This window comes from Drepanopeziza brunnea, assembly GCF_022702325.1.
Source record: "Drepanopeziza brunnea f. sp. 'multigermtubi' strain 214-2 chromosome Unknown ctg6, whole genome shotgun sequence".
Taxonomy (NCBI): Eukaryota; Fungi; Ascomycota; class Leotiomycetes; order Helotiales; family Drepanopezizaceae; genus Drepanopeziza; species Drepanopeziza brunnea.
Window position 1 is genome coordinate 2,111,106 of NW_027094069.1, and position 18,082 is coordinate 2,129,187.

Genomic DNA, 18,082 nt, shown 5'->3' on the forward strand with positions numbered 1-18,082 from the left:
CCCCCTTCCTCCCCCTTGTGTTCCAGATACTCAGACTCGGCTCACGAATAGAATACTCCGCATCCAAGCATCCTATTACCGGCCCGGAGCCCGGAGCCCGGAAGCTCTCTCTCTGTTATTTCCTCTTATCTTCTCTTCTCTTCTTTTATTTTTCATTTCCTCTTCTTTTCTTTCCCCCCTCTCTAATCTTCACTTTTTCCCTTTCCTAGCCCTGAGATTCCATCCATCCATGATGCAAATCCCGCACCCGCATAAAAAAGTCACACACCCACCACCACCACCACCACCTTGAGGGCCTCCCTAGGATAGGCAGATAAAGAGATCACATCATGAGTTCCGAGACGAGATGAGACGAGACTACCAATCACCTACTCTTTCTGGAGTATGGACCCGATGCGTTATTATTCAGTACTTGAATGCAGATATCGATCACGCTATGTGGAGAGGATAAGCCGGTGTGGGAATAGGGATAGGTGGTGCTCTCGGGGGTTGGTTGCTGGAGAGAGAGAGAGAAAGAGAGAGGGTGAGAGAGAGAGGGTGGAGGTGCCGGTACTACTTACTTGGCTTGCTTGCTTCAACCAGGAAGGAAGGCATGGATGGACGTCACCGACTGATCACAGGGCATTCCATTCCATTCCATTCCATTCCACCCTTCAAACTCATGAGCTCTTCCTTTATCTCTCCTCTCCCTTTCTTGCCCGGCCGAAGGACTAGATTGGCAACTATAGATGGGCAAGGCAGGCCCGCAGGTAGGTAGGCAGGCAGGCAGGCATGGGCTTCTCGACCTCGACCTCGACCTCGGCCTCTTCTTCGTTGCCGGACGAAATGTGAACATCGTCCGGCGTGTCGCCAGTATATCTGTACAGATCATGCAATGCGTCCGTCTGTACTCGCACAATTCCCTTCATACTACTCGGTCTAGTTTCAGTTGCACTGGAGGAGTAGCTTCGTGCTCGGAGGCCATTTGGAGTGACGGAGTTGATTTGCAAATTGCTTTCTACACCATCGCGAGTTTTGTGTTATCCCAGGGCAGATCCCCCCCCGCATGATAGAGTTCTGAATGTTGCAAGTTTACAAACTGGCCGCCATCAGCGTGCTCCACGACATAAACGTCCCGAGTCAAAATGACACGGCGCAAGCCCCTACTAGAAAGAGAAGCGACAGTAGCTCTCGCTACAGCACTATGAATTGCTTTCTGGGGCCTTCTTGTATGTAACTCCATAGCTTGGCACGTCGCCGTACCCCATGGGAGGTCCCAGGGCGGCAGGCTTCGCCTGCTACCAGCCCGACGTAAATAAATACAACAACAACAACAACAACTACTAGAAAGAGAAATTGCACAGAGTACCCCGCGTACGCCGGTTCTCCCAAAGTCCGAGGGTATGTTTTTGCTCATATTGTCGGTTCTCTGATTTGGCGTACCACATGTTGAGATCAACCCATTCCCAATCACGCGCTAAAAGCTTGAAATTCATATGATCTCCACACCTCTCAGAGGAAGAGACCAGCCTCTTCTCATTTTTGGCATTAAAATCTCCAAGTGAAGTCTCTTCCTGACTCTCGTACTTTTTCCGAGTGCCCCCAAGTGGCAGGTTATGCCGGGTGGTTTCAAGCCACGACGTATTATGTGCTCGCCATTTCCAATCGTGAGCAGTGTCGCCCGCACCAAGGTTCATCCATTTAGTGGTGCAAGGAGCCGTGCCTGTTTTTCCAAGATCCACGAGATCGATCTTGTAATCCACAGGACAATAAGGGCAGCCGTGGAACTTCAAGCCTGTACGATCTCGTTCTGCAAGATTCTGGCTAATTCGACATGTGAACACATCAGTGAAGGTTCCTTCAGAACCAATATCCTCTTCTTGTGCAAATAGATGGTTGCAGACGCCATGGTAACTCAGAGAGGTTTCAGAAAATTTTCTGCTCGGATGCACACCTGTGAGGATCCAGTCTTGGGAGCGCAAAATGAGTTCGTTAGATACGACTCAAGCGTCGACCGAGAACATGGAGTATATTCCAAGGAATTTCACGACATCAGTATGCGACAAGTCTTTGAGTGGCATCCCCATGGTCACGACCATGTCGGTGTTGCTTCAACACCAACTGAACGTGCGAAAAACGCAATTTATAAGACGTACGGTAGCAGTACGGTAGTACGAGACAGCGAAATTTCCCGGGTTACAGGTAACAGGTAGTGACGAGACACTCCTGTCCGCCGGCCGTGGAACCGTGTTGCTCTGATGAAGGCGGATACATCCGTGGCATGCGTGGTATCGAGGGAGATCTCGTGATAACATAGTAAGGAAGCGGATCCGGCCCTCAGAACCTAGACTCGAGAGCAAGCTTCAATGTTTACTTGATAGCAGAGCCGTGAGTCTCTTGCTGCACAATGCAAAAGAGGCTGCCGATTCCGTTGGAAGGAGGTCTGCCACATGAAGTATGACCGCTGGTGGAAATCGATCGATAATTGATTTATGCTTCTTGAAGCAATATTGTTCTTGCTCAGTATGCATTTTAAAAGATGATTCTGAAGCAAAAGGTTGCAAGTTTAATTTTGTAATGTGGGAGCTGTAGAGCAAGATGGAAAGAATGACGCCCAGACAATGCCGACCCATATAACACGTGATACATACGCTACGCTTGATAAGGCTAAGCCTCCACCAGAAAAAAATAAATGGGAATCTCGAATAATGCGAGTCTATTTCCAGGCGGAGCTTCAACACTCTGATATTAACACCAGGAAACTGGATCTTAGAGACAAGAACAAGTCTTCAAGATGGCCATGACTCTTGCGTCGAAAGATGCGGATTACACCATCAAGCCCGAAGCTGTGACTCCAGCAGCAGACTCCAGCGAATGGCCTCTCCTCCTGAAGAACTACACCAATTGTACGGATCCCCTGCTCCAATTTACTGCAGTGGCATACACCTAACAGTTCGACAGTGCTTGTTCGTACTGGACACTTCACTCCCATTCCCGTCGGCTGCAATCCCCTCAATCGCGACCTTAAGTCCTACATCAGTTCTGGTGTCATAAACCTCGACAAGCCCTCGAACCCTTCTTCTCATGAAGTGGTCGCGTGGGTGAAGCGTATGCTGAGGTAGAAAAACACTAAGAATGTACTGTTTCTTCATTTCACTGACCCGAAGACCAGGGTTGAGAAGACTGGTCACAGTGGAACGCTCGATCCTAAGGTCACCGGATGCTTGATCGTCTGCATTGATCGCGCAACGAGACTCGTCAAGTCGCAGCAAGGTGCCGGAAAGGAGTACGTCTGCGTTATCAGATTACACGACAAGCTCCCAGGTGGTGAAGCGCAATTTGCCCGAGCCCTCGAGACTCTGACTGGTGCGCTTTTCCAACGTCCCCCTCTGATCTCCGCCGTCAAGCGACAGCTGCGTATCCGAACGATCCACGAGAGCAAGCTCTACGAGTTCGACAACGATAGACACCTGGGCGTATTCTGGGTCAGTTGTGAAGCAGGAACATATATCCGTACACTATGTGTTCACTTGGGCCTGTTGTTAGGCGTTGGAGCTCACATGCAGGAGTTGCGCCGTGTTCGCAGTGGTGCTATGGATGAGACGAAGGGAATGGTCACTCTCCACGATGTTCTGGATGCCCAATGGATGCAGGACAACACTCGCGATGAGTCGTACTTGAGACGGGTCATCTCTCCTCTTGAAACACTTCTTACCACCTACAAGAGAATTGTCGTCAAGGACAGTGCCGTAAATGCTGTATGCTACGGTGCCAAGCTTATGATTCCTGGTTTGCTCAGATACGGTAGGCTCTATCCCTTTTTGCGAAGAAATCTGTGTATTAACGAAAGTTGCAGAGTCTGGTATTGAGGTTCATGAGGAGGTCGTTCTAATGACCACGAAGGGAGAGGCTATCGCATTGGGTATTGCGCAAATGTCGACAGTCGAGCTCTCAACATGCGACCACGGAGTAGTTGCCAAGGTCAAGCGTTGTATCATGGAGCGCGATCTCTACCCAAGAAGATGGGGACTAGGGCCAGTTGCGTTGGAGAAGAAGAAGATGAAGGCCGACGGCAAGCTCGACAAATACGGACGCCCCAATGAGGCTACCCCGGCAAAGTGGAACACCGATTACAAGGACTTCAACGCACCTCTCGAGGGTGGTGAGGCGCCTGCGAGCTCTGCAATGGTCGCACCCGAGACACCTGCCAAGACCGCTGCCGCTGTATCGTCAACAGCAGCCAGCCCAGCGGGAGATGTGTCGATGATCAGCAATGGTGCAGAAGAGAGTGGCCGGAAGCGTAAGAGACATGAGGGCGAGACTGCAGAAGAGAAGGCTGAACGTAAGCGCAAGAAGCAAGAGAAAAAGGAGAAGAAGGCCAAGAAGGAGGGCAAGCAAGTTGAGGACAGCGATAGTAACTGAGTGGATGTCTGGATCGGCGCGTATCTCTGACTTAGGTGTTCATATTTCCTCGAGGCGTCTGTGTATCATACTTGCTATAGGGCAGGGAAAGGTCAAAACTGGAGTTGTAGGAAAATGGTATTTTGATAACTAGATCCGAGACGAGGATGTAGTGAGCAAAAACTCCGGATTAGATATTTTCGGGCAATACAGGCGCTTCGAAGGTAGTAGAGTCTCGTCAGTTGCCAGATTTCTTTCTTGGATCTTGTGTCCATGGTCGACCTTTCACTCCTGGAATTAAGCTGACAGCCACAACCTAGACCAAACCGAACCGCTTCCATTATACATTAGAAGAACCCACTCCGAATCCAACGCTCCTCGGCCAACCCATAAATCTCTTCGTGATTCCGACATTGTTGATCCGCACCACAGAGCCCTGACCAACCTACCTACCTTCTCACGCCCGCCCGATCCCCGAACCGTTGAGCAGTCGTCCTTTTTTTTTTTTTTTTTTTTTTTTTTTTCGGCTTTCGCGCGCCGTATTCTTGCCATTCATCCTCCCTTGACTGTTGACTGCCGAGATTCACAGTATAGCTGTAGCTGTCGCTGGACAGACTCCACGACGCTTCGCATACACATGTCGACAGTCAATGCCCAATTCTGCGACAGGAGGGCTGCAGACGGAAAGTGGCTGAGCAGTCTGCACTTTGAGAAGCAGATTTATATCATATTGTGAAATGCAAAACTCTCAGACTCTCGGTTTCAAAGGATGTTGATGAGGGGATCTGGGACGCTTCTTCAGCTACTGATTTGGGAGGGGAGAACGGTCGGATAGTGAGGGCTTTTGCGATTGAAGATCATTTGGGGGGGGGGGGGGGAGGGGGGGGCTCTCAATGATGACTTCTGCCGAGAATGAGAAGAAGTTGCTCAGCTACTTGGCCAGTATCGGGCAGGAGCTGCGGTGTCGAACGAAAATCTGGGACCATGCCTGCCACCAGCTTCGTACATCGCATATCCCTGATCGAGCCGTGGTGTTGTACTGTAGTCAGCAACTACAGTCAACAAGAGCATGATCGGGGCGAGACCTCTCATGCTGCAGAAACTTGCCGAGTCAATTCTCCAAATAAACTTTCAAGTATGGGACCATAGCAGTGGCCCACTGATGGAACTTCTGCGATTCGTCTGGATCATTGCTATGTACTTCTTGTAGCGGCAAATCCTTCAACATGCCAGGCTACGACGTAGGCTGGGCGACTGCCTCGTCGGTCAAATTGCCTTTCACAAAGACACCTCTCCGGCCGCTGCTGGCTACCGAGTATATATTCTTTCCATTTTGACGGCCAGGTTGGACACCCAAGGATGATGGCAAGAATACGGTCTCTCATCAAAGCAGTCTTGCGGAGGCGATGCATATATTGACAAGGCAGAATGCTGCTATCGCATTCCACGATTATCTCGGCTGGTGTCCGAGTTGTTGGCCATGAAACTACATCGAGCGTCCACCTGATAGGAAAATCCCAGTTGATTGACAAGATTTCAACTTTTCATGTATAGTATCTTGGCAGATGGGGTAAAGTCAGAACATCCTCCATGTAACTGTGACTGTGACTGTGACTGTGACTGAACCCTGAGAAGGATGGGAGGCCGAAACAGCGCTTCTCGAAGAACGCTTGGATTCTGTAGCGATGGGGCAACAGTGGGAGACGGTGAGAGCACGTCGTCTTGGAGGGTCAGGTCCGGCCCGACTCTCTATGGTACTTCCGCATCTTCCCATACCGAGAGCAGTATGCAAACCATGCCCACCCGACATTCCCGATCGGAAGGACAACCGAGTGAGTAGTGCACCGGCATAGGTATTGATCGCGCCAACCGGGGCAGATGTAATTACAAAATGGCTAGATCTCGGGATAACACGACGAAAAGGAGCCCCGGAGACGATCCGACACCACTACGTACCAACTCTTTCTGCATTCTCTCAGATGCAGCACTCTTAGCGCCCGGCAGCTACCTTTCACTTTGCATATATCACGACTTAGAAGGATCTTCAGCTGCTGTTTCCCCCCTGCTTGTTCCTCCGGGAAAAGATGATTGGTTCCAGAGATGGGAGAGAGGCACATGGGTATACATGAAAACATTCAACTTGCTATCTATCAGCAGCCACCATGACAGACCTCGCCGCGATTCCCTGCGCGTTAGTTAGACGCGGTGGTAATAAGCTTTTAGGGTCGGGTACCAAGCGACCAACTGATGGCATTCCATTACTATCCCCCCCCATGAATATATGTCGGACCCAGTTTAGCTTTATAAATCGTAGAGCGTGATTTCTGAATGGCTTAAAGCCCTGTCAACTTCATTGCACAGACTAAATACTGGCTCAAAGATACTTTTCAAGGCTGAACGAGTCCTTATCCTACGTACATGTAGTAGTAAGCTGATCGGTTTAAGACCTGGTAAGATCCCTTGCAAAATTATACTTTCGACATGTGCTTAGGGGGGGGAGAATAGAGTTTATTTCATTTCGTTGAAGAAAGATGGCGATATGGTGCTCTCGTGTTTTCGCTGTTGTCTGTCTCTTATGGCGAGCTGTATGTGTATGTTTATGTACATGCGACAAGTGGTAGGCCTTTCCGCTTGCCCACCCCGTACGACACGGAAAGCTAGGTAGCTGATTAAGTACCATCGCTGTCCTGTATAAGGATTAACTCGTACGTATGTATTACTTCTCCAGGGATTCCACCCTCGAGCGCTTACGCAGAGTTGTCATTGGCCTCGCTGAAGGCCCTGAGGGTCAGATCTGCATCACTGGCGAGGCGTTGCTTAAACCCAAAGAACAAGGTGGTGTAGGCTCACAGGGCCAGCCACTATGCGACCAGGCGCGCTATACCTGTCACTGATTTCCATTGGCAGAGCTTCTCATCGCGTGTAAAAGGATCTGCAACGGCTCCGGTATTGCAGTTTGGATGGATGGTTTGTACCCGGTACCATGGCTCAAGCTGGCTAGGGACTTCGGATTGAGATAAACCAACATTAAACCTACGAAACGCTCTCCCCGAGTGGTCGGCTTCGCTTTGTTTGGGTTGTCAAGTCGCAAGGCAGACAGATATGTTGGGACCGAACTCTGGAGAGGGCCTGTGGAGAAGTGCTGCGGGGAATAACTGCATGGAGATGATGTTGCTTCTCGACCGATTACTGAAGCTGCAGCCCGGTCTGTTGCTTGTACCGGTCGGTATATGATGACTGATCTCCCATTAGCCAGTCTTCTTCCTACATCACCTGCGATTTGTTCTTTCTGTTTTAACTTGGGTTGGTCTTTTGCCGTTTTTTTGTTTTATAATACCCCCTTCGCGGCCTTCCCACCCATGCCCTCATGAGCAAGCCCGAGGCTGGAATCCTCTGACACAGAAACTCATGATGATTTTCGGGTCAACCAGAGCTACCTCGGCCATCCAGGGCCGGAGGAAGTCAAACATGGCCGTGTCAGTCCTCGCCATCGTGGTGGCTCTTCTGAGTCCAACCTCAGCGTTACAGGTTACCCCGGATTCGGCCTGTTCTTCCGTTTGCATAGACGTTCCGACATCTGATATTTCTGAACCGGATGTTTCAAACACTTCTGCGTCTGAAATCGTGTGCAGAGATGACGACTATTCAACCGGTCAAGCTGGATACACGTATTCGACTTGCCTCAACTGTCTTCAGAATAGCAGCGCGTCAAAATTCGATGAGAACGACCAAGCATGGTACTTTTGTGAGTCAAAACCAACTACTACTCTCAGTATGCTAGAATTTACTGATGCTATCTTCCAAGATAATCTCCGATATGCCTTGAATAGCTGCATATTCGGGACCACCAATGCTACCGACCCGATTTCGACACCATGTGGAACAAGCTCGGTCTGTGGGAGGATCCAACTAGCTCTGGCCCATGGTATGCAAACGCCATCAACCACGGGACAATATTCTTACTGTACGGCCTACGACAACTCGTTCTTGGGATCTGGTCTGGATATTTGCCAAGAATGTCTCAGGCTCAACAGCGAATCTTCATATCTGGCCAACTGTATGTCTGGAATTTCACCATATATCTTCTATCTTCCATGGCAGCTATTGATATCTCCGTAGTCCTTACTGCACTTCGAGCAGGCTGTACCCAGCGACCAGGCAAAGGCCTAGTTGTTGGGCTGAACAGTACTTTATTCACCAAGTACGAAGTTGCCATCACGTTCCCGCATAACCCCTCAGCGGCAGCCCGGGAGAAGCGCAAAGGCTTGTCCACAGAGTCCATCGTTGGTATGGCAGTTAGTTGCGGGGTGCTATTGCTGATCTTGGTTGCAATCGCCATCATATGCATAAGAAAGCGACGGAATACGAGACGTCTGAATCGATTCCAGCGCCCCCTCCATGAACGATTCGGCGCCGAGAATATTACCGCGCCTAATCGAGGAGCTTTCAGCTCAACACAGAATTCGCCTCCGTTGAAAGAGGAAGTACAAATGTCTCGCGCTCCCAAGGTCAGGAATATTAGTCTATCGAGGCAGCTTCCTCAGAGAGCTGGAGAATGGCAAGGAATCCAACCATCTTGGGAGATAAACTCTCCGAATCCACCAAGCTACTCACCACCCCGGCGCGATGGTGATTCCCTACCGGCCCATCACGCCTACATACCTCCGGAATACACACCTCCATCCCGGAACTCTACGTCTCCCTTGTACTTCCCGCCACCGGCCTCGCCCCCGCAACAGTCCCCCCAGCCGTTACCCGCTTCACATCCTCAGCGGATGTCCCTTCCAGCCACAGAAAGCCAACAAAAAGACAGCCTACCCGTGGCGCCAAGCACATCGCTATCTAGAGGACCAAGCATCGATTCGCGTATCGTCCCCAACAGGCAAGAAGCTTCAATGGATACCAGGCGTCTAAGCAACACACCACCATCTCTGCCCGGCCCCCTGGGCCCTGGACTCCCGCGAACATCAAACAACACCGCTCTCCCCGACCCTCCGATCATGGGTAGCGGCAACAACTCCGACCCATCATCATCAACCTCCTCCTCCATCACCCCCTCGGTGCCTCCCCTCCAGCGACAGCAGAATCCCGGAACCGGAACGTCCTCTCCTTCCCACTCCCGCCACCCTAGCACAGCCGCCAGGATCCAAATTCAGAACCTAGGTGTGCGCCGCGGCTTCGTGCCCAGCCCGGTCCAAACAACAGCTGCCGCCGCCGCCTCGGTTACCCAGTGCGGAGAGCATGCCCCCCAGGGAGCGAGAGGGGGGATGGGGATGTACAGGGAAGGCGTGGGGGGGACGCGGGCTCATGGACCGGAGACGGTCGAGGCCGTGGAGAGGCCGAGACCAGATAGCGATGCTAGCGAGGAGCTGTGGCCTGGTAGGTACTGAGCCGGTGGATGATTTGCGAGTGGATTTGGTTCAAGGCATTTTTTTTTTTTTGTGGGCGCTGAGCCGGTGAGGAAGGGCGTTTGGGAGGAGACTTTTTTTTTTAATTTCTTCTCCTTCTTTTCCCCTTTCCCCTTTTCCCTTTTCTTCTCCTTCTCACGGAGACAACCAACTGACGGGCTTGAAAGTATATTTAGATCCATATCAGATCAGAATTGCAAACTTTAGATGTTTTCTTTTTCATTTTTTTCAGGGAGGGGGGGGATTCTAAAATCGCATGGCATATCTTTTCAAATCCACTCCACTCCACTCCACTCCAGTGTTTGTCTTCTTCTTCTTCTCATTTACTTCTCGAACACCGAGACACCCCTTTTTGGGGGGGAGGAGGGGGGGGGGACTTGGCCGAATAAATGTAAGGTTGCACCACAAACAAGTTTTTAGCTCAGAAGAGAAGAGAAGAGAAGAACACGGAGAACACGGAGAATGCGGTGCGGAGAAGAGAGTTGCCGGGGGGGTTTTCTTATAATTATGGTTTACAGTAGTATATTTATAGGTAGTGTTGAGAATGTGAAACTTATATTGACATCTGTGTTCGCGATGCAAGTGACACGTTAAAGCTAGGTAATCGACGCTGAAGATTTTGATACTTGTGTGAGTTATCATTTCGTTTCTTGCCAATCGGCGGCCATACGGTCGGTATTTATATATGTATATATATAACATATTGACTTACGTACGTTATACTTGACCTTATTTTCCCCCGAAACCAACACCGAAACCAGAACCACGGCCTCTCAGGTTACAAGCCAGCGAGCGCACTGACTACCGGTATTTATTACATTAGCCCCCCGCACTTCCCCGTATCCCGTCCCGTCCGGCAGCTCCCGAGAAACTGTGCCGTACGGAGGGGCGAGATGGATATACTCCGTACTGCCGAACATGCAGGCCACCGCTTCAGGACAACGACACACACGCCGAAAAAAGTATTATCAAGTTATTCACGTGCGCGTTTAATAGATAGGTACGTCCTGGATAGAGCAAGCAAGCAAGCAAGCACGTAGAACGTAGCAGGCAGCTCCGAGCTGGATCTTAGCCGTTTAATATAGGTATACAGCTTATGGTTGCAATCGTCGGCTCGCTTAGGTGGGCCTCCTTACATCCTTTCAATCTTAAAAAAATCGGCATAAGCGATTGCGGATCGGAAGCGAATGCGGATCTTTCGAGCATATTGGAAATTCTGTTATACTATAGCAATTACTCTTACAATCAACTAAAAAATATTTACATAAACAATTGATCTACGAGTATACCTTCTTCCGAAATATCTAAAATCGTATTATCAATCGGTAAAAAGCAGCAAGCTAAAAAAAAAAATCTTGAATCTGCTGCAAAACAACAACGAATCGTCATCGACAAGCTTTAGAGAGAAGAAAGAGATGCTAAGTATCGTAAAGGAATCGATTTATGCAGAGCTGAGCGCAAGCGCAAAAGGATTCTACAAGAACGCTTTATTGCAAGCTTAATTATTAAAGACGACGATGCAATACTTATTTCAACTCTCGATTCGGAAGAGATTTAGTGGTTGCAATAACTAGCGTTAAATTTTGCGGCCTCGGAAAAAAAAGTGTTGCTCGACCAACTCTCTCTCAACCTGAACCTTTTCTCGATGACGATGATGTAATAATGATAACTGATATTATTCAAGACCTCTTGTTTAAAGCAAGATATTTTTCTTTTCCCTGATAAATGGCTTCAATCCTAATAATAGTAGAGATTCAAACGATTCGTTGCGGAGGCCTGTTCGTTGCGTAAGGTAAGAGCCGAATCAGATTCTAGTAAAAATAGTAATCGATGGTCAAATGTTTCATCGGATAATACGGTTTAAAATGTTTCAGAAGAAAGTATACTCGTCGATGGATTGTTTATATAAATATTTTTTAGTTAATTATAATAGCAATTGCTATAGTATAAAAGAATTCCCAATATACTCGAAAAATCCGCATTCGCTTTCGATCCGCAATCGCTTATGCTGACTAAGACTGAAAGGATATAAGGAGGCCTACTTAAGCGAGCCGACGATTAGTTGTAGACGGCAGACCTTTTCACCAACTACTTTACCATCCCCCTTAAGAACAACACAAAAGGCAGGGCCCTCGGCTAGCACGGATCGACTTTTGTTGTGTTTTTGCTCGTAATTCTGTTCCCATGTTTTGAGCTTTTTAAACTGGGGAAAGGGGTTGCAACGCTCTGTACCTCCCTCCGTATGGTTGTTAGCCCACGCCTAAATTTAGTAAATTTGACTCTATATTCAGGATGATTTGCGACATGGGAACACACTTACTGGCCGCCCAGGACCTCCGTAGCGTGCGAGCTGTGCGGAATAGATTGGGAAAACATTCCGCTGCCGGCCCGTAATACAACATCGTACGAAATACGTACACTTCCATTAACTAACAACCATACCCTCAATTCTTATATGCGACAGCAGCAAAATAACAGTGCGAAAGTCTGTAATACCTAGGCCAGTCAGTCTGAAGTTTTATCTCGCATAAGCTATTTAAATACTCTTTAAAATTCCCTCGTTACGCCCTCTCTCTCAATCATTCATTCCCACAATCAATTTAATCCGTCTTTTTTCACGCAATTTCAATTCTCCATCACGTTCGCAACGATCCTTCTCACACGCAAAATTCAATTTTCGACCTATCACTCTATCTCTATCAAAGATGATGTTCATCAACGCCCTCGCCGCCGCAGTCGTTCTCCTGTCCCCTGCCGTCATAGCCGCCCCTCAAGTTTCTGCAAAATTCCCTAGGATCCAACTATGCTCAGAAAGTAGCAACGTCAACTGCTACGAGCCTCTTGCCGAACCCGGCATCTGCAGTACGAATTTTTTCTTCTTCTTTCTCTCTCTCTCTCCTTCTTCCTCTCACTCTCCTCCCGAAAAACCAAAAAAAAAAGACGAGAAGCTTACATATAGCAAAGTGACGATCCCAATTGACTTCAGCCGGAGGGTCACCTCTCTCAATACCTACGGCAGAACATGCAACTTTTACCTGTGAGGATCCCCCCCTCCTTTTTTCTTTTTTTTTTCTCTCTCTCTCTCTTCTTCATGAGATATGCAGACAAGGATGACGAACTAATCTTTTTTTTTTTAAAAAAAAATAGTTTCCCCGCTTGCAGCGTGGACCCGGGCAAGGGACCACTGGCCTTTACCGGCTCCAACGATAACCTGAGCAAGGGCGATTATTCCAAGTACGACAATGCCATCGCTTCCTACAAGTGCAATTAGCCTTGGCTTTAGCTTTATCTTCAGCTTTATCTTTTGCTGTGCAGCTGGCGCTCGCTGGCCGATTGATATTCCTCCGTCGACCTGGGAAAGAGGGAATACCTCTATGCTGGACCATTGTTGATAGGGATATGTGTGGGCGGATTACCATGCCTATCTGCAGGGGGGTTTTTGACAAGCAGTGCTGCGATAAGGCGACAGGGGGCTACCACTACTTTTGTAGGTAGTACTACTGTGTACCTATGTAGTAGAGTAGGTTGTGGTGGTGGTTGAAAAGGGTGGCTAAGTATCCAAGCAGATATATTTCATATACCCATCCACCTCTGCTTCCGGAGCGCTTTATTGATTTGGGGAAGGTCCCAGGGCGGATGGATCGGTTGCGGGAATGCATTGACGTGCAAGAATATATATATATATATATATATATTTACATTATAAAAAAGGGTTCTAGGGCCAAAAAATAACCAGATGTCAATGCAAGCTACTGTTGTCCAAACAGCGATTCCTCTTCCGTAACTCCACCCTCCGCAATACCAACCTGGTTAAGAGCAGGACCTGACGTCTCAACTTTTTGAGACCCTTCCCTAAAGTGGGCGAAAGAAATGTATCCCCTGGAGGCCAAAAAAAAAAGAGAAAACAAAAAGTAGAACAAGTGTCCCTCTCCGTACTTTTTGCACCTTTCGCAATATTGCTCGTATCAGAAGAAAGCCTCGACTATAAGAAAAAAAGGTTGATGTTCCCATTCTTGACGACGCTGCCGATCTAGAGAATCAGATTTGTAATATGCTAGCTCTATTATATACCGCTTTGTTCGATGTGAAAATTTAGTGGAATCTGATGTGTTCGAATTTTAACCGTTCAGAGAGATCTAAAAAACCTTTTTTTTTGGAGCAAATTCGAATCGTAACTAATTGGGTTAGTAGATACTGAATCATATCAAGTTGATGCATCAATAGTTATATAGTATCTTGATCTGAGACACCAATTCATATATATATATATGTGTGTGTGTGTGTTTTAATTCGTTATTGAGTTATTCGAACGATGAGTCATGAAATTATGCGAATTTGAGACCTGATTTTGATGAGGGACACACTTTTTTTTCCAGGGACACATTTTTTTTCGCCACTTTAGGCAAGGGCCTTGAAAGTCGAGACGTCAAGTCTCACTGTTATTATGCTCGTTAAGGAGTGATAACGGAGCCGAGCTGAGTGAACCGAGATACTATCTACCGACTGGTATCGCCTTCCACTCATCACCATCATCACCTTCATCGCCTCGGATCTAGCCAGTAGGGATCTACCCAAGCAGCCAGCACCGAACCAAACCCATCCGTCTTCCCACCTAACAACTCTCGATCAGAAACCCCCCCTTTAAACCAATCATGATACTCGAAATCTGCCTCTTCTATACAGCATGACCTCCCCTCTGAACATCGTCTTCGGTCAAGTGACTAGCAGTGCCCCTACCATGCCCTGGATGTAGCAGCACGGGTGCAACGTTCTGCATCTCGATTATCTCGGCGGTGGGCTCGTGCTTCTCTCGACTGCGACTGCGGACGCCCGAGGATCCTCCAATGCTGCTCTTGCGGTCTACCGGCCACTCCCTTGGCCACTCCCTCGAACTCCCGCTGGTTTGGAACCGGTCACTGGCGTCTGTAGGGCTGGAGTATTGACTCGAGTACGTGCTGTATGCCCCATCTCCCATTGCGCTGGCTGGACTGTCTCCGCCTTGTCTTGGTCTTGGCCATGGTTGTGACGATACTAGAGGCCGTTGACTTTGAGGGCTGTCGAAGAATGCCCCGGGGCTGGAAATTTGTGGTGACATAAATGCTGACTTTTTCTGTACGAGCCAATCTGCGTAGCCCGTTTCCTGCTGGTGCTTCAAAAGAAACATCCTCCGCCGTCTCTTTCCTCGCCACACAATGCAGAACCCTGAAATTGACAATAAAGCAACAAGGCCGCCCACTGCAATCCCGACTTTGGCTCCCAGCGTCAAGGCATGATCGTCTGGTTTGTATGTAGAAGCAGGCCTAGCCGATCCGGTTGTGATATTGACTGCTGTAGTGGAGAAGAGGCTCCCTTCTATGTTGATTGTATTGCCAGGAGTGGGTTGTTGCTGGCATGCTGCGTCTAGAGCCGTAACAACTTTTGAGCGAGACTATCAGTGAAATCCTGCGTGTCATAACAGATAGAGAGCTTACAGTTCTTAAGGTAGAATTCCGAGGTTTGAAAACTGAGACATGATGTGCATTTTGATATATCAGTGGCGGGTACGAGGGCACAGAAGCCGTAAGTACTAGCGTTCGAAGATAATGAATCATGTACGAAGCCAGCTTTCAGAAGGCCACAAGATTTACTTTCCGTTGTCAGATACTGTCAATCTTACAAAGCAGGAAAGAACCAACCTAGTGGTGCATGGTGTGCTGATAACATTCTCGTTGTTCGGATACCCAAACAGACACCAACTCACGGCGTAACGTATATTATCTAAGGTAAAAGATCCATTAGCAAACAAGCTATTAGAGGATGTATTTGGAAAACAAGTCTACTGTATACTTACATATTGCCCAGTGAAGATCTGATTGTTTGGTCACAGGGTCAACATAGTTGCTCCGAACCTGGCAGGAGATACAATTTTCAAAGACCGTTCCGGCGTTTGTGGACTCGAATTCGGCATTGCTACAGGCAATATCACTCCCACTGGTACTATCCAATGTATTCCCGCACTGAGAAGCGCATGGTGACGAAGTAGATGCTAGTAGAGCTGACGTTGTCGACGCAAAGGATGTGATGAGAACGAGCGTAGGTCTGAATATAGACGACCGCATTTTCGAGTGCCCTATTGCTTGAATATTGTGATATATTAAATGATTGTGGTGAACTCTCCGATGTCCAAGGTTGAGCTGGAAGATGCGTGCTACATGTATGAAGCTTCCGTGATCTTGGCCAGCAAGATTATCCCAACCTCCTTGCAAACAAACGCAACTGGTATTGAATAGCGAGTTGCTTCCGTACGCATATCAGGGGGCGGGTTGATGGCATTATATGAAAGTTTGGTGGAAGCTTTGAGAGCAATCGAGGTTTTTCGATGCGCAGACTTTCTCAGGGACTTCTCCGCAGAATCCAGCCCAGCCCTAGCAGACAGACTCCTAACAAGCAGAAATAAACCGATTCGGTTTTCACCAACAGCGTCGTTGTGCATGCGAGGTACACCACAAGGTCACCCTGCAGGACAGGGATTTGGTGATGAGATAACAAGGTGTGAAGCTTCGTGAGTCGTGCTGGCGGATGATTGGCGATCGTGGAGATACAAGAAGCCTTGAATTGACGAACAATCGCTCGCGTCTTGGGACGCTGTATCCAGCCTTAAAAAGTATCTCTTCACACAGCCAGAGCAGGAGTTTCGATGATTGGGGGCTGTTGGCGACCTAGTGACCTCAAGTGGAAGAAGGACCGCAAAGCTCGGCTCATTGAGACAGTTGGTCCGCCACCTAGCTAGTACTCTCGAAGTGTGTGATGTTGTGATAATGATAATAGCTGCGGCGCAAGACGGATCTATCTTCATGGTGACAGCTGCAGACGCAGCTGTGAGTCCTAGACAGCCGCGCCGAATGAATCCAAATCACAAAATTAAAAATTGAGGAATGTTCCCGCCCCACATCTCATCGTGCCAGCGCAACAGGACGAAGTGACCGAGGCATCTATTGGTGCGCTGCGGCCCGGAATTGTTGAAGGATGATAGAGGTCGGGGGGCCTTTTCAGTAGCCATTGAGCGACGCTTCCGTGACTCCCTAATATCATGACACCTGAAGTGGAGGCCCGAATCGAATGAATCGGACAGTAGCGTACTTGACCAGTATCGGTTTACAGGAGACTGGATTCGAGCCTGTGTTGATTTAAAGACACCGGGCGCGTAACCGGGCGAGGCGATTGGGTGGTTTTTCATCGATACCTAACGAGGTCACATGACGATCATTGGACTCTGTGCCTTAGAGAATGCGTGTAGTGATAATGTCCCTATGGAATACTTCTCCTTTTAACCCACGATTCATGCATCCCACGGGCGGTTCAGTTGCCAATTTCTCAATGTGATGGTTTGGGAGCGCCGTGTGATAACAGCGGAGGCTGCTAAGGTATCGATTATCTCGGCAGGATATCGACCGATGCGGTATTTCTTGAGCGTCGCTTACATTTTCCAGGAGGTGTCTAATGGCCTGTTTTGATAGCGATAATGCCGCACATAGGGGGAACAATTGCCATCGTGCCTCGGATCTGAAAAAGCTAGAAAAGGACTCTCGTAAGACGAAGCTGCATATTTCGAACTTATTTTATCGCATAAACGCCGAAAGAAACCTCTCGGTACTTACAGTATGAAGGCTTGCTGAATAGTCACAGGACTGAAAGGTTCTGTGTTGATATGCGGGAGTCTGGTCCTGTGTAGAAGTAATGGAGCCCCAGCCGAGACAATGATCATGCCCACAAAGCCACGGAGATACTCAAGCCAAAGAAATTGATTCAATGCGAAGTGTACAGTGATTCAGAAGTCGTAAATCGGAATCGAGTAGGTAGATCCCTACCAGAAATTCTGTTGGTTGGTCAGCAGCGTTGGGAGAACAAGGTTCGAAGAGAGTTTTCGCGAATTTAAAGAACATGAGAAATGAATCATGTGATTTTCATGCTGGCAGATTCACTCCCTCCCAGCCTCTCACTTACGATAATACCTACCTTGAGCAAATAAACACGAATCTGTTGGAAACTTAAAGCCGCTTCGCCTTTTAATTTTGATCTCTATAATTGTTCCGCGTTGGGAGGGAGAGGTGCTACTAACCCAGCACCTAGTGTTGGTATCAGGTTGGTATGATAAAAACATTCTCCAAAAGGATTTCGCAGAATCGTATACAGAAAGCCGGATTTAAGGCAGGGGGTGAAAAATATCTCCGAATGGTCTTACTGTTGATTCTAGTCATGTTTAAATATTCGATTAAGCACAGCATATACGGGTACAGATCAAAGGCTCGGTTATC

General features: G+C 48.4%; 3 protein-coding genes across 3 annotated transcripts; 2 read left to right on the top strand and 1 right to left on the bottom strand.

Moving 5' to 3' along the window:
* Positions 1-2,773: 2,773 nt before the first annotated feature.
* Positions 2,774-4,401, top strand: L3040_004429 (uncharacterized protein; the record flags this gene model as incomplete). The annotated part of the gene is made up of 4 exons (XM_007291488.2): positions 2,774-2,885; positions 2,941-3,097; positions 3,152-3,783; positions 3,836-4,401. 4 exons carry the CDS (start codon positions 2,774-2,776, stop codon positions 4,399-4,401), a joined length of 1,467 nt encoding a protein of 488 aa, XP_007291550.2.
* Positions 4,402-7,791: 3,390 nt separating this feature from the next.
* L3040_004430 (uncharacterized protein) lies at positions 7,792-9,770 on the top strand (the record flags this gene model as incomplete). Its single annotated transcript, XM_066154978.1, has 3 exons — positions 7,792-8,125; positions 8,186-8,437; positions 8,500-9,770. 3 exons carry the CDS (start codon positions 7,792-7,794, stop codon positions 9,768-9,770), a joined length of 1,857 nt encoding a protein of 618 aa, XP_066011971.1.
* A 4,693-nt stretch (positions 9,771-14,463) lies between these two features.
* L3040_004431 (uncharacterized protein) lies at positions 14,464-15,886 on the bottom strand (the record flags this gene model as incomplete). The annotated part of the gene is made up of 4 exons (XM_007291490.1): positions 14,464-15,203; positions 15,260-15,414; positions 15,464-15,545; positions 15,619-15,886. The coding sequence occupies 4 exons, from the start codon at positions 15,884-15,886 to the stop codon at positions 14,464-14,466; spliced, it is 1,245 nt and encodes a 414-aa protein (XP_007291552.1).
* Positions 15,887-18,082: the final 2,196 nt, after the last annotated feature.